The following is a 15,399-nucleotide window of genomic DNA, read 5'->3' on the forward strand; positions in this document are numbered from 1 at the left end:
ATATCCTAAACTATACCGGCCCAACAAACTGGATGTGGCCCTCCTATAGCCCGTGTGTGCACCATTCCAGCACCTCCAGAGGGGGCTATCCAGCTTATTGGCCCAAGTGTTAAGGAGGGTGTTGGTACTGCTCATAAGCCTGCACAACATAGACGCCGCACGCATGCGCATGATCGCGAAGAAATCGTCCACACGAACGTCCGCAAACATTGCTGACGCACTGCAGTGTTGAGGCTTCCTCAGCACCGCCCTCAACACATTGTTATATTGAATACGCAGGGCGCTGTAGGCTCGCTGCGTGTAATTCGTCCACAGACTGCACGTGTAGAAAGATTGACAGTAAGCTCTAAACAGGGTTACCTTTACCTGCGTCGTACATTGTGCAAATCTGCGAGCCAACATATTGCCTCGAACTGACAGCGCCCGGCGCTCACGTTCCATGTCGCTTTTGTCACCCAGGCGTTCGGTTACTATATGCCCTAGATATTTGAACTCAGCTACCTGTTTCAGGGGACTTCCACCTAATTGTATACATGGTTTAAAATTCAAGACTAACAATGGTTAAAAAACATGGTTTAAAATTAAGACGTACTCCACCTTTCTGGCCCAGTGCGGATTGAAGGACTCCACACGCATGTGAGAATATTATGAGGAACTCTGAGTCATGCAGGTCTCCTCACGATGTTTTCCTTCACCATCGAAGCAAGTTATAAGTAAGTATTTAATTTAACGCACATAACTAACTTAAAGGTGCTTGCTGGGATTCGAATTTCGGTCCCCCGAAACTGCAACCAAAATCCCACTAGGCTATCACCGCTTTAACACAATAATAATGTTTATTTATGTTTATTTTATTTCTTTAGCAACTATAACTTGAGTTACGTGAACTCAAAGGGAGTCAATAACAAAAGAAAGTCGGTTGCGTTTTTTTTAAAACCCCTATTATGCTAATTTGAATCCTATTCTCAGAGCTTTTTACTTGACGTTAATTAGATTTCGATGAAGAGGGACGGAGGGTGTCTGTCTCTTTCAGCAATTTGTAGGGAAATTAATTTAATTGGTTGTCCCTTTCCCAGTGATCTTGAACAGAAGGAGTTTTAAATTTGTTTTCCTTTTTGAACTGTTGAGACGAATTAATAAAGGATTTGCATAAAGTATCGCGGTTCCCTTATTTATTTATAACTAGCGTAAGGGCCTTACAATAAAAATCGGCGTAACGTTGGAATAGTTTAGTATGTTTTAACTTAAAATACTGCATGTTATGACGTTATTCTACTATGAAAATTAAGTTTATTTTGCAATACTCCGCGAATAGCAGGAGAATCTGTATGGTGATATTTATAATTTCTTCAATCCGTATACTCCACACAAAACAGATCCTCCGCAATAAATAAATAAATAAATATAAATAAATATACTACGACATATCGCCATCTAGTCCTAAAGTAAGCGTAGCTTGTGTTATGGGTACTAAGATAACTGACGAATAACTTAAAAAAAAAATACATAAATACTTATAATACATAAATAAACTAAAGTATGTAGTATCGCTAAGCCTTAAATGAGGGGTTTGCTGCTGTCCACTGAGGAGTTCTGTCCTCTATCTCCAACCACAGTTTGGGCAAAATTAAACACATATTATAACCTCTATAGTACAAATATATTATTTAAGTCGGTTATAATTTGACGGAGTTACGGTGTAGAATCGTCAAACACTCATCCCCTCTCCGAACTTAATGTAGGGATAAATAGTATCCTATATTACTTCTAACACTTCCAAGAATATGTGTACAAAGTTTCATGAGGATCGGTTAAGTAGTTTTTGCGTGAAAGCGTAACAAACAAACTTACATTGACATTTATAATATTAGTAGGGATGTAATACGCTTAGCGTTTCCTCTTAGATCAGAATCAAAACCGACATAGTTAGAACATATTTTAGATTAAGAGAATAAATATCTGTACATAACTAACAGAGCGATATCACATTATGTGACTTAGCTCTTTAAATAAAGAAAAAAAAAACTTGAAAATAATCGACCCAGCATGGCTAGCATGGGCAGGTGAAAATTATATCTCCGGAAGGAAAAAAAATTATCTTTTCCCACAGCTTTTTCATCTGAGCACTGACGCACAAGTGGAAATAATATCCAAATAATATATGTGTAGTAATAAACGGGGATAAACTTCTCCTATTCCATGTTCCCGTGCTTTAGCAGGTGGCCACGTTAATTGTATGCCTTATCGGGGTATATAATTTTTAATTTTATAAATTTAAATTGCATATAAAAAAAAATTCGGAACCGACAGGATTTGCACCTGCGACTCTCTGGCAATCGCGGCCTGAGCGCTTCCTCCAATTAAGCTACGGCTCTCCTACCATCGATGCTACCATCGATACGCATCGCATCGGGAGTTGCAGGTTCAAATCCTGACGACTCCGAAAATTTTTATATGCATTTTAAATTTATAAAAGCTCCAAGTGTAGGAAAAAACACTAATAAAAAAAAAGGATACATTTTTGTCTCCTACCTGTGCCAGCCCTGCTGATTATGGGAATTTACTGTTCCTATTAGATTATAGACGGCCGATTGGCGCAGTGGGCAGCGACCCTGCTTTCAGAGTCCAAGCCGTGGGCTCGATTCCCACAACTGGAAAATTTCAGTTTCTGGGTGTTTATCTGTATTTTATATGAATTTATTATTATTCTTCGAAGACAGAACTCCTCAGCGGACAGCAGCTAGCCCCTCATTGAAGGCTTAGCGATACTGAATACATAATTGCTGCCAAATTTATAAGGACTTCAGTGTTTGAATTAGTAAAAAATGTTAGAATTGTCCGTCGTTAACCTCATCATCATCATCACATCAACCGATAGATGTCCACTGCTGGACATAGGTCTTTTGTAGGGAGTTCCAAGTTCCACGATTCTGAGCCGCTTGGATCCAACGGCTACCTGCGACGCGCTTAATGTCGTCTGTCCACCTCGTTGGGGGTCGACCAACGCTGCGCTTACCAGTACGGGGCTGCCATTCCAGCACCTTGGGACGCCAACGTCCATCCTTTCTCCGAACTATGTGCCCGGCCCATTGCCACTTAAGCTTCTCGACTCGTTGAGCTACGTCGGTAACTTTGGTTCTTCTACGAATCTCCACATTTCTGATTCGATCGCGTAGAGATACTCCGAGCATAGCTCTCTCCATCGCCCGCTGAGTGACTCTAAGCCTTCTTATGAGGCCCATAGTTAACGACCATGTTTCAGAGCCATAGGTCATCATGGAGCCATAGGTGATGACCTATGGCTCGTTAACCTATAGCATATAAATTACCTAACAATGCGGTTTCGATTCTTCCTTTAATGATTTCTATTCTTTGTAAGTAATAGGAAGAGCTGGGACTAATCAGACAGTTCTTTTAAGATATTGTTTATTATGTGAATTCAAAAATTCTTAAAAGGCTACCTACACCAGTTTTTTTTTAATAAGAATTCACAACTTACTAATGCCACATGTCTCTCAAAAACAAAGACGAAGTCGCGGGCGACAGCTAGTAGATCATAATTCTAGTTTACACTTTATACTAAGAATAGCCCGACTATTTGTAGTTCTTTCCACTCGTTAAAACCTATCATTGAAATAAAAAAGCTCATAAAAAATGTCATTAAACTTAATACACCAGCGTAAGTATAAATTAAGTTTATGAGGTAACCTATAAATTACCGATAGAGATGGCAACATCCCGCCTCTCACTCGAAATCTAATTAACGTCAATTAAAAACTGCACTAAGCCTTGACTAGGGTCGATGGGATTCCAATTAGGGGAAGTGCACGAGTGCTGGGAAGATGAGAGAAAAATACTAAGTATATATATTTTACGTCTATTCCGATATTGCATAGCTGAGAGCATTTGTATACACTAACGGATTTGAAACTGATAAAATACTACACTCGAAGACTATAATCGAAGTTGGCATTCTTTGGCATTAACGCAATGTTGGATAAAAGCAAGCGTTACTTTGCGGAATTCCATGATATATTATGAGAATAAAACTTAATTTGCTATACTCCGCGAACAGCAGGAGAATCTGTATGGTGAAATTTATAATTCCTTCAATCCCTATACTTCACACCAAACAGATCTTCAGCAATGTACCCTCTACGAATGATTCGCTCCGAAACCAGAGCATCCTCAGGAGATGTTGACTTTACAATGAATATTTGTTGTAAACTATTATTTCCAACAATTGTTCATTGTCTCCTGAGGATGCTCCGGTTTCGGAGCGACCATACAGGCTCCTGCTTTCCGCGGAGTATAGCAAATTAAGCTTAATATTCGTAATAAATCACGGATTTTCGCAAAGTAACTCTTGCTTCTATCCAATAGAAAAACATGATAATACAAACACAACATAGCACACCTTGTGGCAAGAATCGTAGACAAGTTGGTGATAGGAAAACGTATGCCTGGATTCTACTTTGATTAGGTGTTACTTACTTAAGTATTGTGTTGTGATTTTATTCGACGTTAGTGAAAACGGGCATTCCTACTAAGTTTAAGAGATAATGTGATAAGGTCAAAGGAAACCGCTACGAATGTCATAAGTATGGAAATATGGATTAGATATATCTGATACTAGGTAACGTAGGGATCAATAACACTAATTAACACCTAATAATCTAATATCCAAATAACACTCATAATATCGGAGCCGTGATCAAAGGCGTTCATTAACTGTCATTACAAAATCAATAGCTGTATAAACACGTATAATATGCAAATCGGCTGGCTCATTACTTGATCTAAGCTAAGTGTGGTTTAAGTTACAGGAGAAATTAATGGATAACTAGAGATAATAACACAGAATAGTCTAAAGAGCTGTTAACTTTTTAAATGCATTCTGTGCCTTACTTTACTTTGTATAGGTGGTTATTACTTTTGCAATGTATATTATTAGTTTTTTTAAAAACCAAACCCACATTGCCACCCACAGCGACACTCGCAGCTACACCCACAGCCACACCCGCAGCTACACCCACAGTCACACCCACCGCAACTGCCAAACAACAGCCACAGCCACAGCTACACCCACAGTCACACCCACCGCCACTGCCAAATATCAGCCATACAGCCATAGCCACAGCCACAGCCACACTCACCGCCACTGCCTTACCCACAGCCGATCTAAATGCCGAACAATTTTTTTCACAACTACCTCAATATGGGTATCTAATAAAAGGAAGTCTAGTATAAGAGTACCTAACACTATATTCAAAGTGAATGAGGATTAATTAATAACAGCTAAGGTAACGAAAACTAAAAACTAGAAATCTTTTTTTTTCTGTATAAAAGTGATTTCCTCTTTACACTGTTTTATATATATATTTTTATTTTTATTAATTAAATAATGCATTATTAATAATACATACAACAATACATTATTAATAATTAATATATTTTACATATTTTTGCTTCCTTTAAATTTTTGGACACACCCTCACTCGTTTTTCTCGCACGTCCGAAGTTTGGCTGGTAGAAAATGCTTTAGCATTAAGTTCGCCTTTTGTAAACCGTTTTTTTGGCTATGCAATAAAGTAAATAAATAAATAAATGAAAGTGGATTAGTCCGTCAATTATCTGTATGAAAAAAAAAACAAATAGAAAAAAAACATCGACTAGCTATTTCTCAATAAAGTAAAAGACTAGGAGAGTATGATGTAAGAGGAAACAGATTTCAACACTGGGTCAATAATTGGATATATTGACCTACATTGGGCCACAGCCTAAGATTATACTGAGCGGAAGCCCGAATATAACCCGATAATTTCTATGTAGATAAATATACCGTGAATAATTACCATTGATTCTTGTAGGCTGAGGCGTGTAATCTGTATAATCGGTGTAAAGCAAGCTGCGCCTTTGAATTTTAATGGCACTATCAGTTATGTTCTAATTAGCATCCTAAGTCATTAATATTTTGAATGCAACAGTGCACTTTTTTATTTTCTTCCTTCGTGCTTTAAGTAGTAGAATTTTGGCATAGAGTTAGCAGTAAGGATAGAGTTAGAGGTAATAAAGGCGGACAAAGGACGCTGGCAACAACCAGTAAAGCAGTGGCGTGCATAGAGGGTATGCACAGGGTATTCAGACGATATAAAATTAAGAAAATCTCCAGTACGAGTTATAAAAAAACTTATGATAGGCATTGTAAGAGTAAGAGTTATAAAAAGCCTACCCTCAAGTATTTATGAAACTAATATTTGTGCAAGGCTAGCTGGGAAAATGCCTACCTCTTACTTTCCAGAGGGGTAGTTATTACAGAAACTATGATTAAGTTTACAACAATTTAATAAATAATAATATCTAGCCCCAATATAAGCGTAGCTTGTGTAATGGGTACTAAGATGACCGATGAATGTTTTTATAAATAACTAGTTGTACCCTGCCACGCTTCGCTGTGGCACATTGTGATTGAATGGTTGAGAAAAATAGATAAAAACAATCCTTGACGCGTATACGTAATATGCGTATATATCATGCTCAAATTTCAGCCCGGTCATTGCAGAACTTTTTGAGTTTTTGAAGCGTACACAAACCAACATAACATTTTTATATATATAGATATGTGTTTTAGCATTAAAGATGTCTCTCCTTTCCAGAGGCAACCAGTATTATTTGGAAATTATAGATAGTTGCAATCATTGACTGCAAATTTTACATAGACTCTTCCGCACTTAAAGTTTTCGAAGTAGTACCTATTAAAGCATTTTGTGGCCAAGCTTGTCTAGGGAAGTACCTACTACCCCATGCCTGTTTAAGCTGCTAAGCTGCGTTCCAGTCTGAAGGGTCGTCATTTCATAGGATGTGTTCCTTGCATGGCATTCAAAGTGTTCCTCTGTTTATGTAACAAATTATGGTTTTTCACTAACCATTAGGTTACCAAAGCTTGGTCCATTATTTATTGCTATAAAAAAACGATGTTTTTAACAATTATAATTATATAAATAATTTTAACGCCCCCACAATCTCCTCTAGGGCTAAAATTTTTCGAAATCTGATAGTAAGTTACCTTAATTTAACAAACATGAATTTTTTTTTAAATTTTAAGTCTGTGGGAATTTTAGTATAAAATTTTCATTTTTATTTCATTAGCACCCCCGTAACCGATTTTGTGATTTAAACTTCATTCAATACATTCTTGTTTGCTCGTAACATAGCCCAAAAAAATTCTGTCCAAATTTCATGTCTAAAAGAGATAAAATCCAAAATTTAGTTTTTTATGATTTTTTGTAATCATTAACGCCCACGCAAAAAAAAAAAAAATTTTTTTTTACTTCGGAGATTTAACACTTATAAAAAAGTTAGTCTATCCATTAAGTCAATGTATTCTCTACATGGATGCAAAATTTCAATTCAATCGGATGTAAAGTTTAATAGTTTTAAAGGAACAACCGTAAAAAACTCAATAGATTTATATATTAGTATAGATATAGACTAGCGTTCCCAGCCCGCTTCGCCGGGCTAGATTTTGCTTTATTTTATTTAAACAATAAACATCATTAAATTTTTAATTTAAGTCTCATAATATATTAAATTATTTATTTCTCTCCATATTCATTCTCTTCTATTCTCTTCTCGAGCGGGTGAAGATCATTGTCTACACCCATGTACACCCAACAATAGAATATCATCATAGTAAATAAAAGCTGTATTTGACAGTTCTAAAATAGGAGTGCTCCGATCGTCACCAAACTTTACAGGATTACTCGCCAGGTCAATCCGGAGATTCCCTAAAAGTTTTATTGAAATCGGTCCAGCCGTTTCGGAGCCTATACGGAACATACCCACACACTTTCTCTTTTATATATAGAGATATACATCATCATCAGCATTATATGAATCCATTACCGGACCACTACAGGGCACGGGTCTCCTCCCACAATGAGAAGGGGTTAAGGCCGTAGTCCACCACGCTGGCCCAGTGCGGATTGGTGGACTCCACATACCTTTGAGAACATTATCAAGACCTCTCAGGCACGCAGGATTCCTCACAATGTTTTCCTTCAGCGTCGAAGCAAGTGATATTTTAATTACTTAAAACGCACATAACTTAGAAATGTTAGAGGTTCGTGTTGGGTTCCGAACTCGGCCCCCCGAAACTAAAGCCGGATTACTAACCGATGGGTTATCACCGCTTCGCCGTTTAAGTAATTATTTATATTTATGCATACCACACATGTTCAGCACATGTTCGCACAAATACAAGTGTACTCTGAAAAAACAAGTTAAAGGTTTTTTTTTAACTCCATTACAAGTTAGCCCTCGATTGCACCTTGTCGTACGTGAGATGCAGTCTATGATGGTAGCGGGCTAACCTGTTAGGGAGAGGGTAGTCATACATCTAATAGGTTTCTGTGCGACATTGCACCGGAACACTAAATCGCTTAGCGGCACGTCTTTATCGGTAGGGTGGTAACTTGCCACGGCCAAAGCCTCCCACCTGACCAGACCTAAAAAAAATTAAATTCCCTAATCGACACTGCCGGGAATCGAACACGGGATCGCCTACTGAAATTCACAGCGCTCACCGTTGCGCCAGGGAAGTCACCATAAACAGTTGGTGACATTTACAAATACTCAAGTAATGAGATATTTAAAATACTTGAATAATGTGCGACTCTTACTCATGGAATTTACTACGTGAAACTAGTTTTTGTTACAAACTATTAAATTTTGTTTAATGTTAAACTGCAGTCGCCTTGACATTCAATACATCTGCCATTTTGTTTATCAATTGTTCACATGCTAGGTAGCTTTGTCAACGTCATAACATAAAAAAGTTTTGTAGCAGTCGAGCTGTCTGTGACAGAGCTCCTCCGTGGAAGAAGTACCACAACGCTTATTTCAGCCATCAAGCAGCATTGTTGCACAGCAGACGTGAAGAGTACTTTATTTAATACTAGCTGTTGCCCGCGACTTCGTCTGCGTTTGATTTTGTTTTTTGATGTGACATTCAATTTAGTTGTAGATCTAAAAAAAATAAAGTATTCAGTATCGCTAAGCCGTAAATGAGGGGTTTGCTGCTGTCCGCTGAGGAGTTCTGTCCTCTATCTCCAACCATAGTTTGGGCAAAATTGAACACATATTATAACCTCTATGGTACAAAAATAATTATTTAAATCGGTTATAATTTGTCGGAGTAATGGTGTAAAATAGTTAAACACTTTCATCCCCTCCCAAAGAAACCGAGCTTAATGTCGGGATAAAAAGAATCCTATATTACTTCTAACACTTCCAGGAATATGTGTACAAAGTTTCATGAGGATCGGTTAAGTAGTTTTTGCGTGAAAGCGTAACAAACAAACTTACATTGACATTTATAATATTAGTAGGGATGTTCTGTCAGTCCTTCTATACCGGTGGACTGTGGATGACTTATAGCGCCGGGCTTACAATGCCCTGCGTGTTTAATATAACAACGCCTTTAAATGCTGTTGAGGCTGCCGCCTCTATAATGTGCGCAGACGCAGCAACAAATGACTTTTTTGCCATAATGCGTGACAAAGCAGCCTCTCTCCTACAGCGTTTACGTACCAGCGACAACGGCATTCTTAAGGTATTTACCTACTGCCAGATTCGACTGCCCTATACTGTGCCACTGTGTGCAATCGGGCGAGTGTAATGTTGTTAATTTTTTATTGATTTTATTTATTTTTATTATTTAAACTAATCAATACTAACTTAGGGGTTAAGGAAAAATTGTTACTAATATACTAACAATCTATTGATGGAAACGTCTGAATTAAATGATTATTATATTTTTTATTATTCTATAATTTATTGATTTTTATTTTTTTTTTTTATTCTTAACAATGCTTACAAAAATTAAAAAAACACTATTAAAAATTTATAAGAAAAAAAAAACACCCTCCGCTTGCGGGGCTTTTGCATTTGTGGTTGCTTGGGCATTCAGCCCAAGCAACCGGCGGTCAGGGCTCCAGAGTGAGGAACCTCCTCACAATACGCGCCGTTTCAACGACTACTGCCTTCTGTTTCCGACCCTTGATCCAACAACCAAGCGAAAGCTTCTTAAGATGTTGGTCGAAGCTTGCTCGCGAGAAGACCATTGACTGAAACGACGATCGACGAATAACGGTCGACTCAACATTCCACATGGCGGTAATCTCGTGAGTAAGGTCCAAGTATTTAGATACTTTTTCCTTTTCAACTTTCACCAGATTATCGTCATGTGGAATAGTAATGACAACAATTATTGCACGGCGCACTGATCGATCGACTAGCACTTTATCAGGTCTATTAGCTGTAATATACCTGTCAGTTATAATCGTTCGATCCCAGTAGAGCAATGCACTGCTGTTTTTATTATTATTTTTATTATTGTTGCAATGCTGTGTTCCGGTCTGAACGGCTTGGTTACCGGTGTTATTACAAACCCATGAGGGGTATTAGGTTCCCAGAATTCCAACACTGGTTTCAAACGCAGTAGTCTCCCCTAGAAGATCAGACTGCATCAATTGAGTCACAGGAAGCAACTTTTTTATGGCTTGGATTGTTGGGATTTATCCCAGCTTGATTCAATCCGAATCCGAATCACGCAGTTTAATAAACGCCCCAGATTTATCCTTCATTTTGATTTCCTTCAACAGTTTCATCACTTGTATTTTGAATTCCAACTTTGCATTCTCTGTTAGGGATTTGACTGAAGGCACTATGGATGTGAAGAATGCCCTATCCTCGTCATCCTCTCTGTTAACTAATCTAGCGAGAATCGAAACGAGATTGTCATTATCAGATTCGGTTATCTCTAAGTAATCTTTGGCAGTTGCGTCTAGTTTGGGTTTTTTGCTCGGCGCTTCCTCCATATCAACAAATGAGGGAGGTAACCAGGTTTCGTTTTGGTCCTCGAACGACTGTTCATCTAGAAACACCGTTTGGTTTTCTATATTCTTTTCATTCAACACTGGGTCCAGAAAGCGTAGGAAGTTGGTGTATATGTAAGGACGTTTGCCCCGCTGAACGTCTTTCATTGACTTCACGTACGCGTCTCGGCAGTTGAACCACTTCTTTGATATCTGCTGGCCTGAAAAGAACACCTATTGTTTGTATATAACTCATCAGTTTATTGTTAGTCAAAGTCAAATATTCCTTTATTCAAATGGCACTTTTGATGCGTAAATTACACGTAAAATTTGACATAGAAGTGAGTTGATTGCGATAACTAAATTCGTCAATTTAAAACTAAAGCTACGAGTGTTCCAAACGCGCCCTGGTCTAAGAAGAAGCCCACAACAAACTTAGCCGGTTATTTTTTATTTGTTATCACCATCTCACATTGTCACTTAAAACTATTAAAGAAGCCATCTAGCCCCAAAGAAAGCGTAGCTTTTGTTATGGATACTAAAATGACTGATGAATATTTTTATGAATAATATCCATAAATACTTATAATATAAAGATAAACACCCAGCCACAGAAAAAAACGTTTGTGTACTTACACGCGTTAGAATTTATACTCCTTTGGCGTAGCGAGATAAAAATTTAATACCTTTTCAAAAATTTCATCTTTCGCCTTATTCTACATTTGTAGAAAAATAAGAAGTTTTATTATAACGCAATATCAGTTAAATAAAGTTTATTTAAATATCACAAAAAACTGTGTACATTGTCAAACCTTATAGCTAACTTCAGGATGTCGGTTTTTCGAGTTGGTGTGCGCGCATCGTAAAAATTTACTCTCATCATTTTCCCTAACGCGCCAAAAGAAGTATAACTTCAAAACGTTTAGGTTCATCACACAAACTTTATACAGTTGTGAAAATCGAATCCGAAGCATTGGACTCAGAAAGCAGAGTCGCTGCCCATATTTTAGGCCGTCAATATTTACAAAAATAAAAGGAACCTAGTCGAATGCTAAAACCTTGCTCTAACTAATACGGTCAAGATATAATGATAATCCATTGAGCATCACGCAGCCAGCGTTCCTGAGTCACCCACCTCCGCAGTAATTGCCCATTGAGCAATTAACGCATCTGCTGATGCAGTGGACTGATCGCACAGTGCGTTACACCCATCCTCATTAGATGCGTGCTTGTCAGTGACCTGGTTAAAACGACCCTTTAACATCCTATCCTATCGTATTAAGCAGTAGTTTGACGAATAAGTTTAGAATTATTTATTATTTTTGAAGTGAAACTTCTTTAGAATCGTTGTGATATCAAACCGGATGCAACGAAAAAAATGACAGGTAAGAGACACAAATACAAAAATGTGTAATATAAAGCCGGCAAAGAATGAGACAGAAATATACTTACTATTTTATCTGTTTTTTTTCCTATTTGAGTTACCAAGGAAACCGAATAATATCTAGATACAGATACAAAAACATAAATGTATAGGTCAGAGTGAGATAGAAAACATTATAATTATTTTTAACTATTCTAGTTACCATGGAAACTAAATAATAACACTTACATTTATCCTAATAGTTGTGATACTCTACATCCACCTCAATCTCTTGTAGGCTACTTTTCAGAAGTTACACTTCCGCCGTGAGTGAATAAATTGCACAGGATTTTTTTTTAATAACTTAAATATCTTTTTAAAATTTTTGTGTAGCCCTATTTTTTATATAAGTTTAGTAATTCGTAGACAATGTAGCTGTCTTTTTCGTTATTTTTGTGCAAGACTGTCTGTTGTCTCTAATAAATAAAATAAAAATAAAATAAAATCTTATCCTACTAATATAACAAATAGAATAGAATAGCTTATATTTTTATTGCTATTATTATATATGGCTTATATTTTTTATTTTGATTGTTTAAGTTTTTATTGCTTTAATTAACTGTGTAAATTTTTTTGGTGTTGTACATGGGAACAGTTTGCCATTTTCTAGGATGCAATTTTCTTATATACTCCGAGTTTATTTTGCGTATGATTATTGTCTTATATGAATTTTAAAGTCTAGACACTAATAAATAACTGTCACAATAAAATTTCATTAATATATAATATTAATATATTATAATATGCCGCACTCATTAACCAAATTCTTAACTTATTTTGAAATACATTTAAATCTAATATTTTTTTTTTTATACCACAAGCATAAGTACTTTCACAAATGCTTTAACTACTTCCTATTATAATATTAAGGATTTCTTAAACGATATAAAAGCTTGGGTGTGAATTGCTGTCACTTCGAAGCTAAATATTAATTGACTGTGAGATTATAATAGCAAAAAAAATACCCATATAAGTTTGTTGTGGGCTCTTCTTAGACCAGGGCGCGTAACAATTATGTAAACATATTTGTATGAACGCTTTATAATTGCCTGTGATAGGTCTACGTGAATAAAGAATATTTGAATTTAGAGCTTGTATGGATGGATGAATGTTTGTTACTTTTTCAAGCATAAAATACCGCATGGAATTCGATAAAACTTTACAGCAATATATCGATATATAAACGCGAATCCTTTTGTGCCAAATTTCAAGAAAAAGGTATACTACTGCATGTGTGTGCGTTTGTGTGTGTGCGTTCGTGTGTGTGCACATGCGTGTGTGTGTCTGTGCGGGCGTTTGCGTGTGGTTGTGTGCTTGTGTGTGTGAGTCTTTGGGTGTGAGCGGGCGTGCCTTACATGCACGCAAATATGTCAAAAATGTATACTTTGTTAGGGGAAGGGAAGGATAAACAAACATTCCGATTTATAATATGGTTAAGGATTTTAAAATACACACCAACTCTTGCCCTCATTTTCTCCTTAAGCGTATCGTATGTAGGATACACCTCTCTATAAACCTCCGCCCAGGCTCTGTCTCTCGCATTCTTGTCTTTGTAGGAGAGGTCGTATTTGTTCCACAGGCAATCTTTGCTGTGGACGCTCTGGATCATTTGCACTGTCGATATCGTTAGTTTGAAGGAATCTGGAAACAATTTTATCATCATCATCATTATCAGCAGTGGCGTGCACTCCATGTATGCACAAAAGCACTGCATACCCTAAAATTGATATATAACCCGTAATAGGAGGAGAATTTTAGCTGTTATATTCAATTTTCCTGCAGTATACATACCCTGGTAAGGAACCCAATGCACGCCACTGATTATCAGCGTAATATAGGCCTCGGGTCTCTTCTCAGGATGAGAAAGGTTTAGGCCGTACTTCACCACGCTGGCCAATTGCGGATTGCTAGACTCCACCACATTGAGAACACCATAAGAAGCTTTCAGGCAGGCAGGTTACCTCACCATGTTTTCCTTGACTATTAAAGCAAGTGATATTTTAATTTATCTAATTAGAAACGCACATAACTCCGAAAGAAGAACCGCCGAAGCTTTAACAACTAGGCTATCGCCTACCTGCTAATATTATATATGTGTATGTTTATTTGTTATCTTTGTCCAATTCAACCGTTGAAACGATCATAATGAAATTTTTGGAGCAGATGTGGCTTGCATCCTGGATATTGACTTAGGATAATTAAATCCCAGGAATTCCGACAGTTCCAGAGGGATATTAAAAACACCGAAAAAAGGCTGACAAAGGCGCGGGCAAAAGTAAAGTACCTACCTAATTTTTATGTATCATAAAATAATGTATTCCCAGCGCCCGATAAATAATGGATTTTATAGGACAAAATTTGCAATTTTGAGTTACATTATTAAAATTTTCTTAAGGCTCTCTAATTTTTTTGTAAATAAATTATAGCTCATATTACTTCTTGATAACAAAAAATAGTTTATATCGATCCAGTAGTTTTGATGACTAATGGATAAAAAATAAATACTCTTTATAACATAAGTAGATAAGTTTTCTAAGATCTAATTTAACAAATAATAATATTAAGACAATTAAAATTATATTTTATAAATTGTCCTCAGTCCGAAACCGAACACACGACCTCACGCGTCGCGCACAACATTACGTAACGGAGATCGTACGGTATGAGCGTTCGAATCTATAAATAACTCGTACACAGCAAAATTATCATGATATTAGTTATAACAAACAAACATACTTGCGATATCATCAGAATCCCTATCGTCTTTCGCGTTTTGTGACACATTGAAAATGGGGCTGTCTGTCATATTATAAAATTGGACACGTCACTAAACTTATTAGACAATACAAACATGGAAATGTACTTAGAAATTGTTATTAAAAAATGCGTACGTCCCTCCCGGGTGTAACAAGAATACTGATCATTCTTACCGGTCCGGACCGCGTCCGGTAAGAACGGCAACGTCGCATAAAACCGGCGAGTGAAAACGGCCCCCTGTCTTTTCCCATGCATAAGAGCGAGACGGACTGTGTGTCTATCTCTTTCGCATATACACGGTATGTCACTGTCGTACAAGTATCGGGAAGTCGTGCTCCGCTT

At 37.0% G+C, this 15,399-nt stretch overlaps 1 protein-coding gene across 1 annotated transcript; it reads right to left on the reverse strand.

Annotated features, from left to right (window-relative positions):
* Positions 1-10,431: 10,431 nt before the first annotated feature.
* LOC120634921 lies at positions 10,432-15,173 on the reverse strand. Its single transcript, XM_039905811.1, has 3 exons — positions 15,037-15,173; positions 13,756-13,941; positions 10,432-11,098 (listed from the first exon to the last, which is right to left on the reverse strand). The coding sequence occupies exons 1-3, from the start codon at positions 15,104-15,106 to the stop codon at positions 10,593-10,595; spliced, it is 762 nt and encodes a 253-aa protein (XP_039761745.1). The 5' UTR covers positions 15,107-15,173; the 3' UTR covers positions 10,432-10,592.
* Positions 15,174-15,399: the final 226 nt, after the last annotated feature.

This window comes from Pararge aegeria, chromosome 25, assembly GCF_905163445.1.
Source record: "Pararge aegeria chromosome 25, ilParAegt1.1, whole genome shotgun sequence".
Classification (NCBI taxonomy): domain Eukaryota; kingdom Metazoa; phylum Arthropoda; class Insecta; order Lepidoptera; family Nymphalidae; genus Pararge; species Pararge aegeria.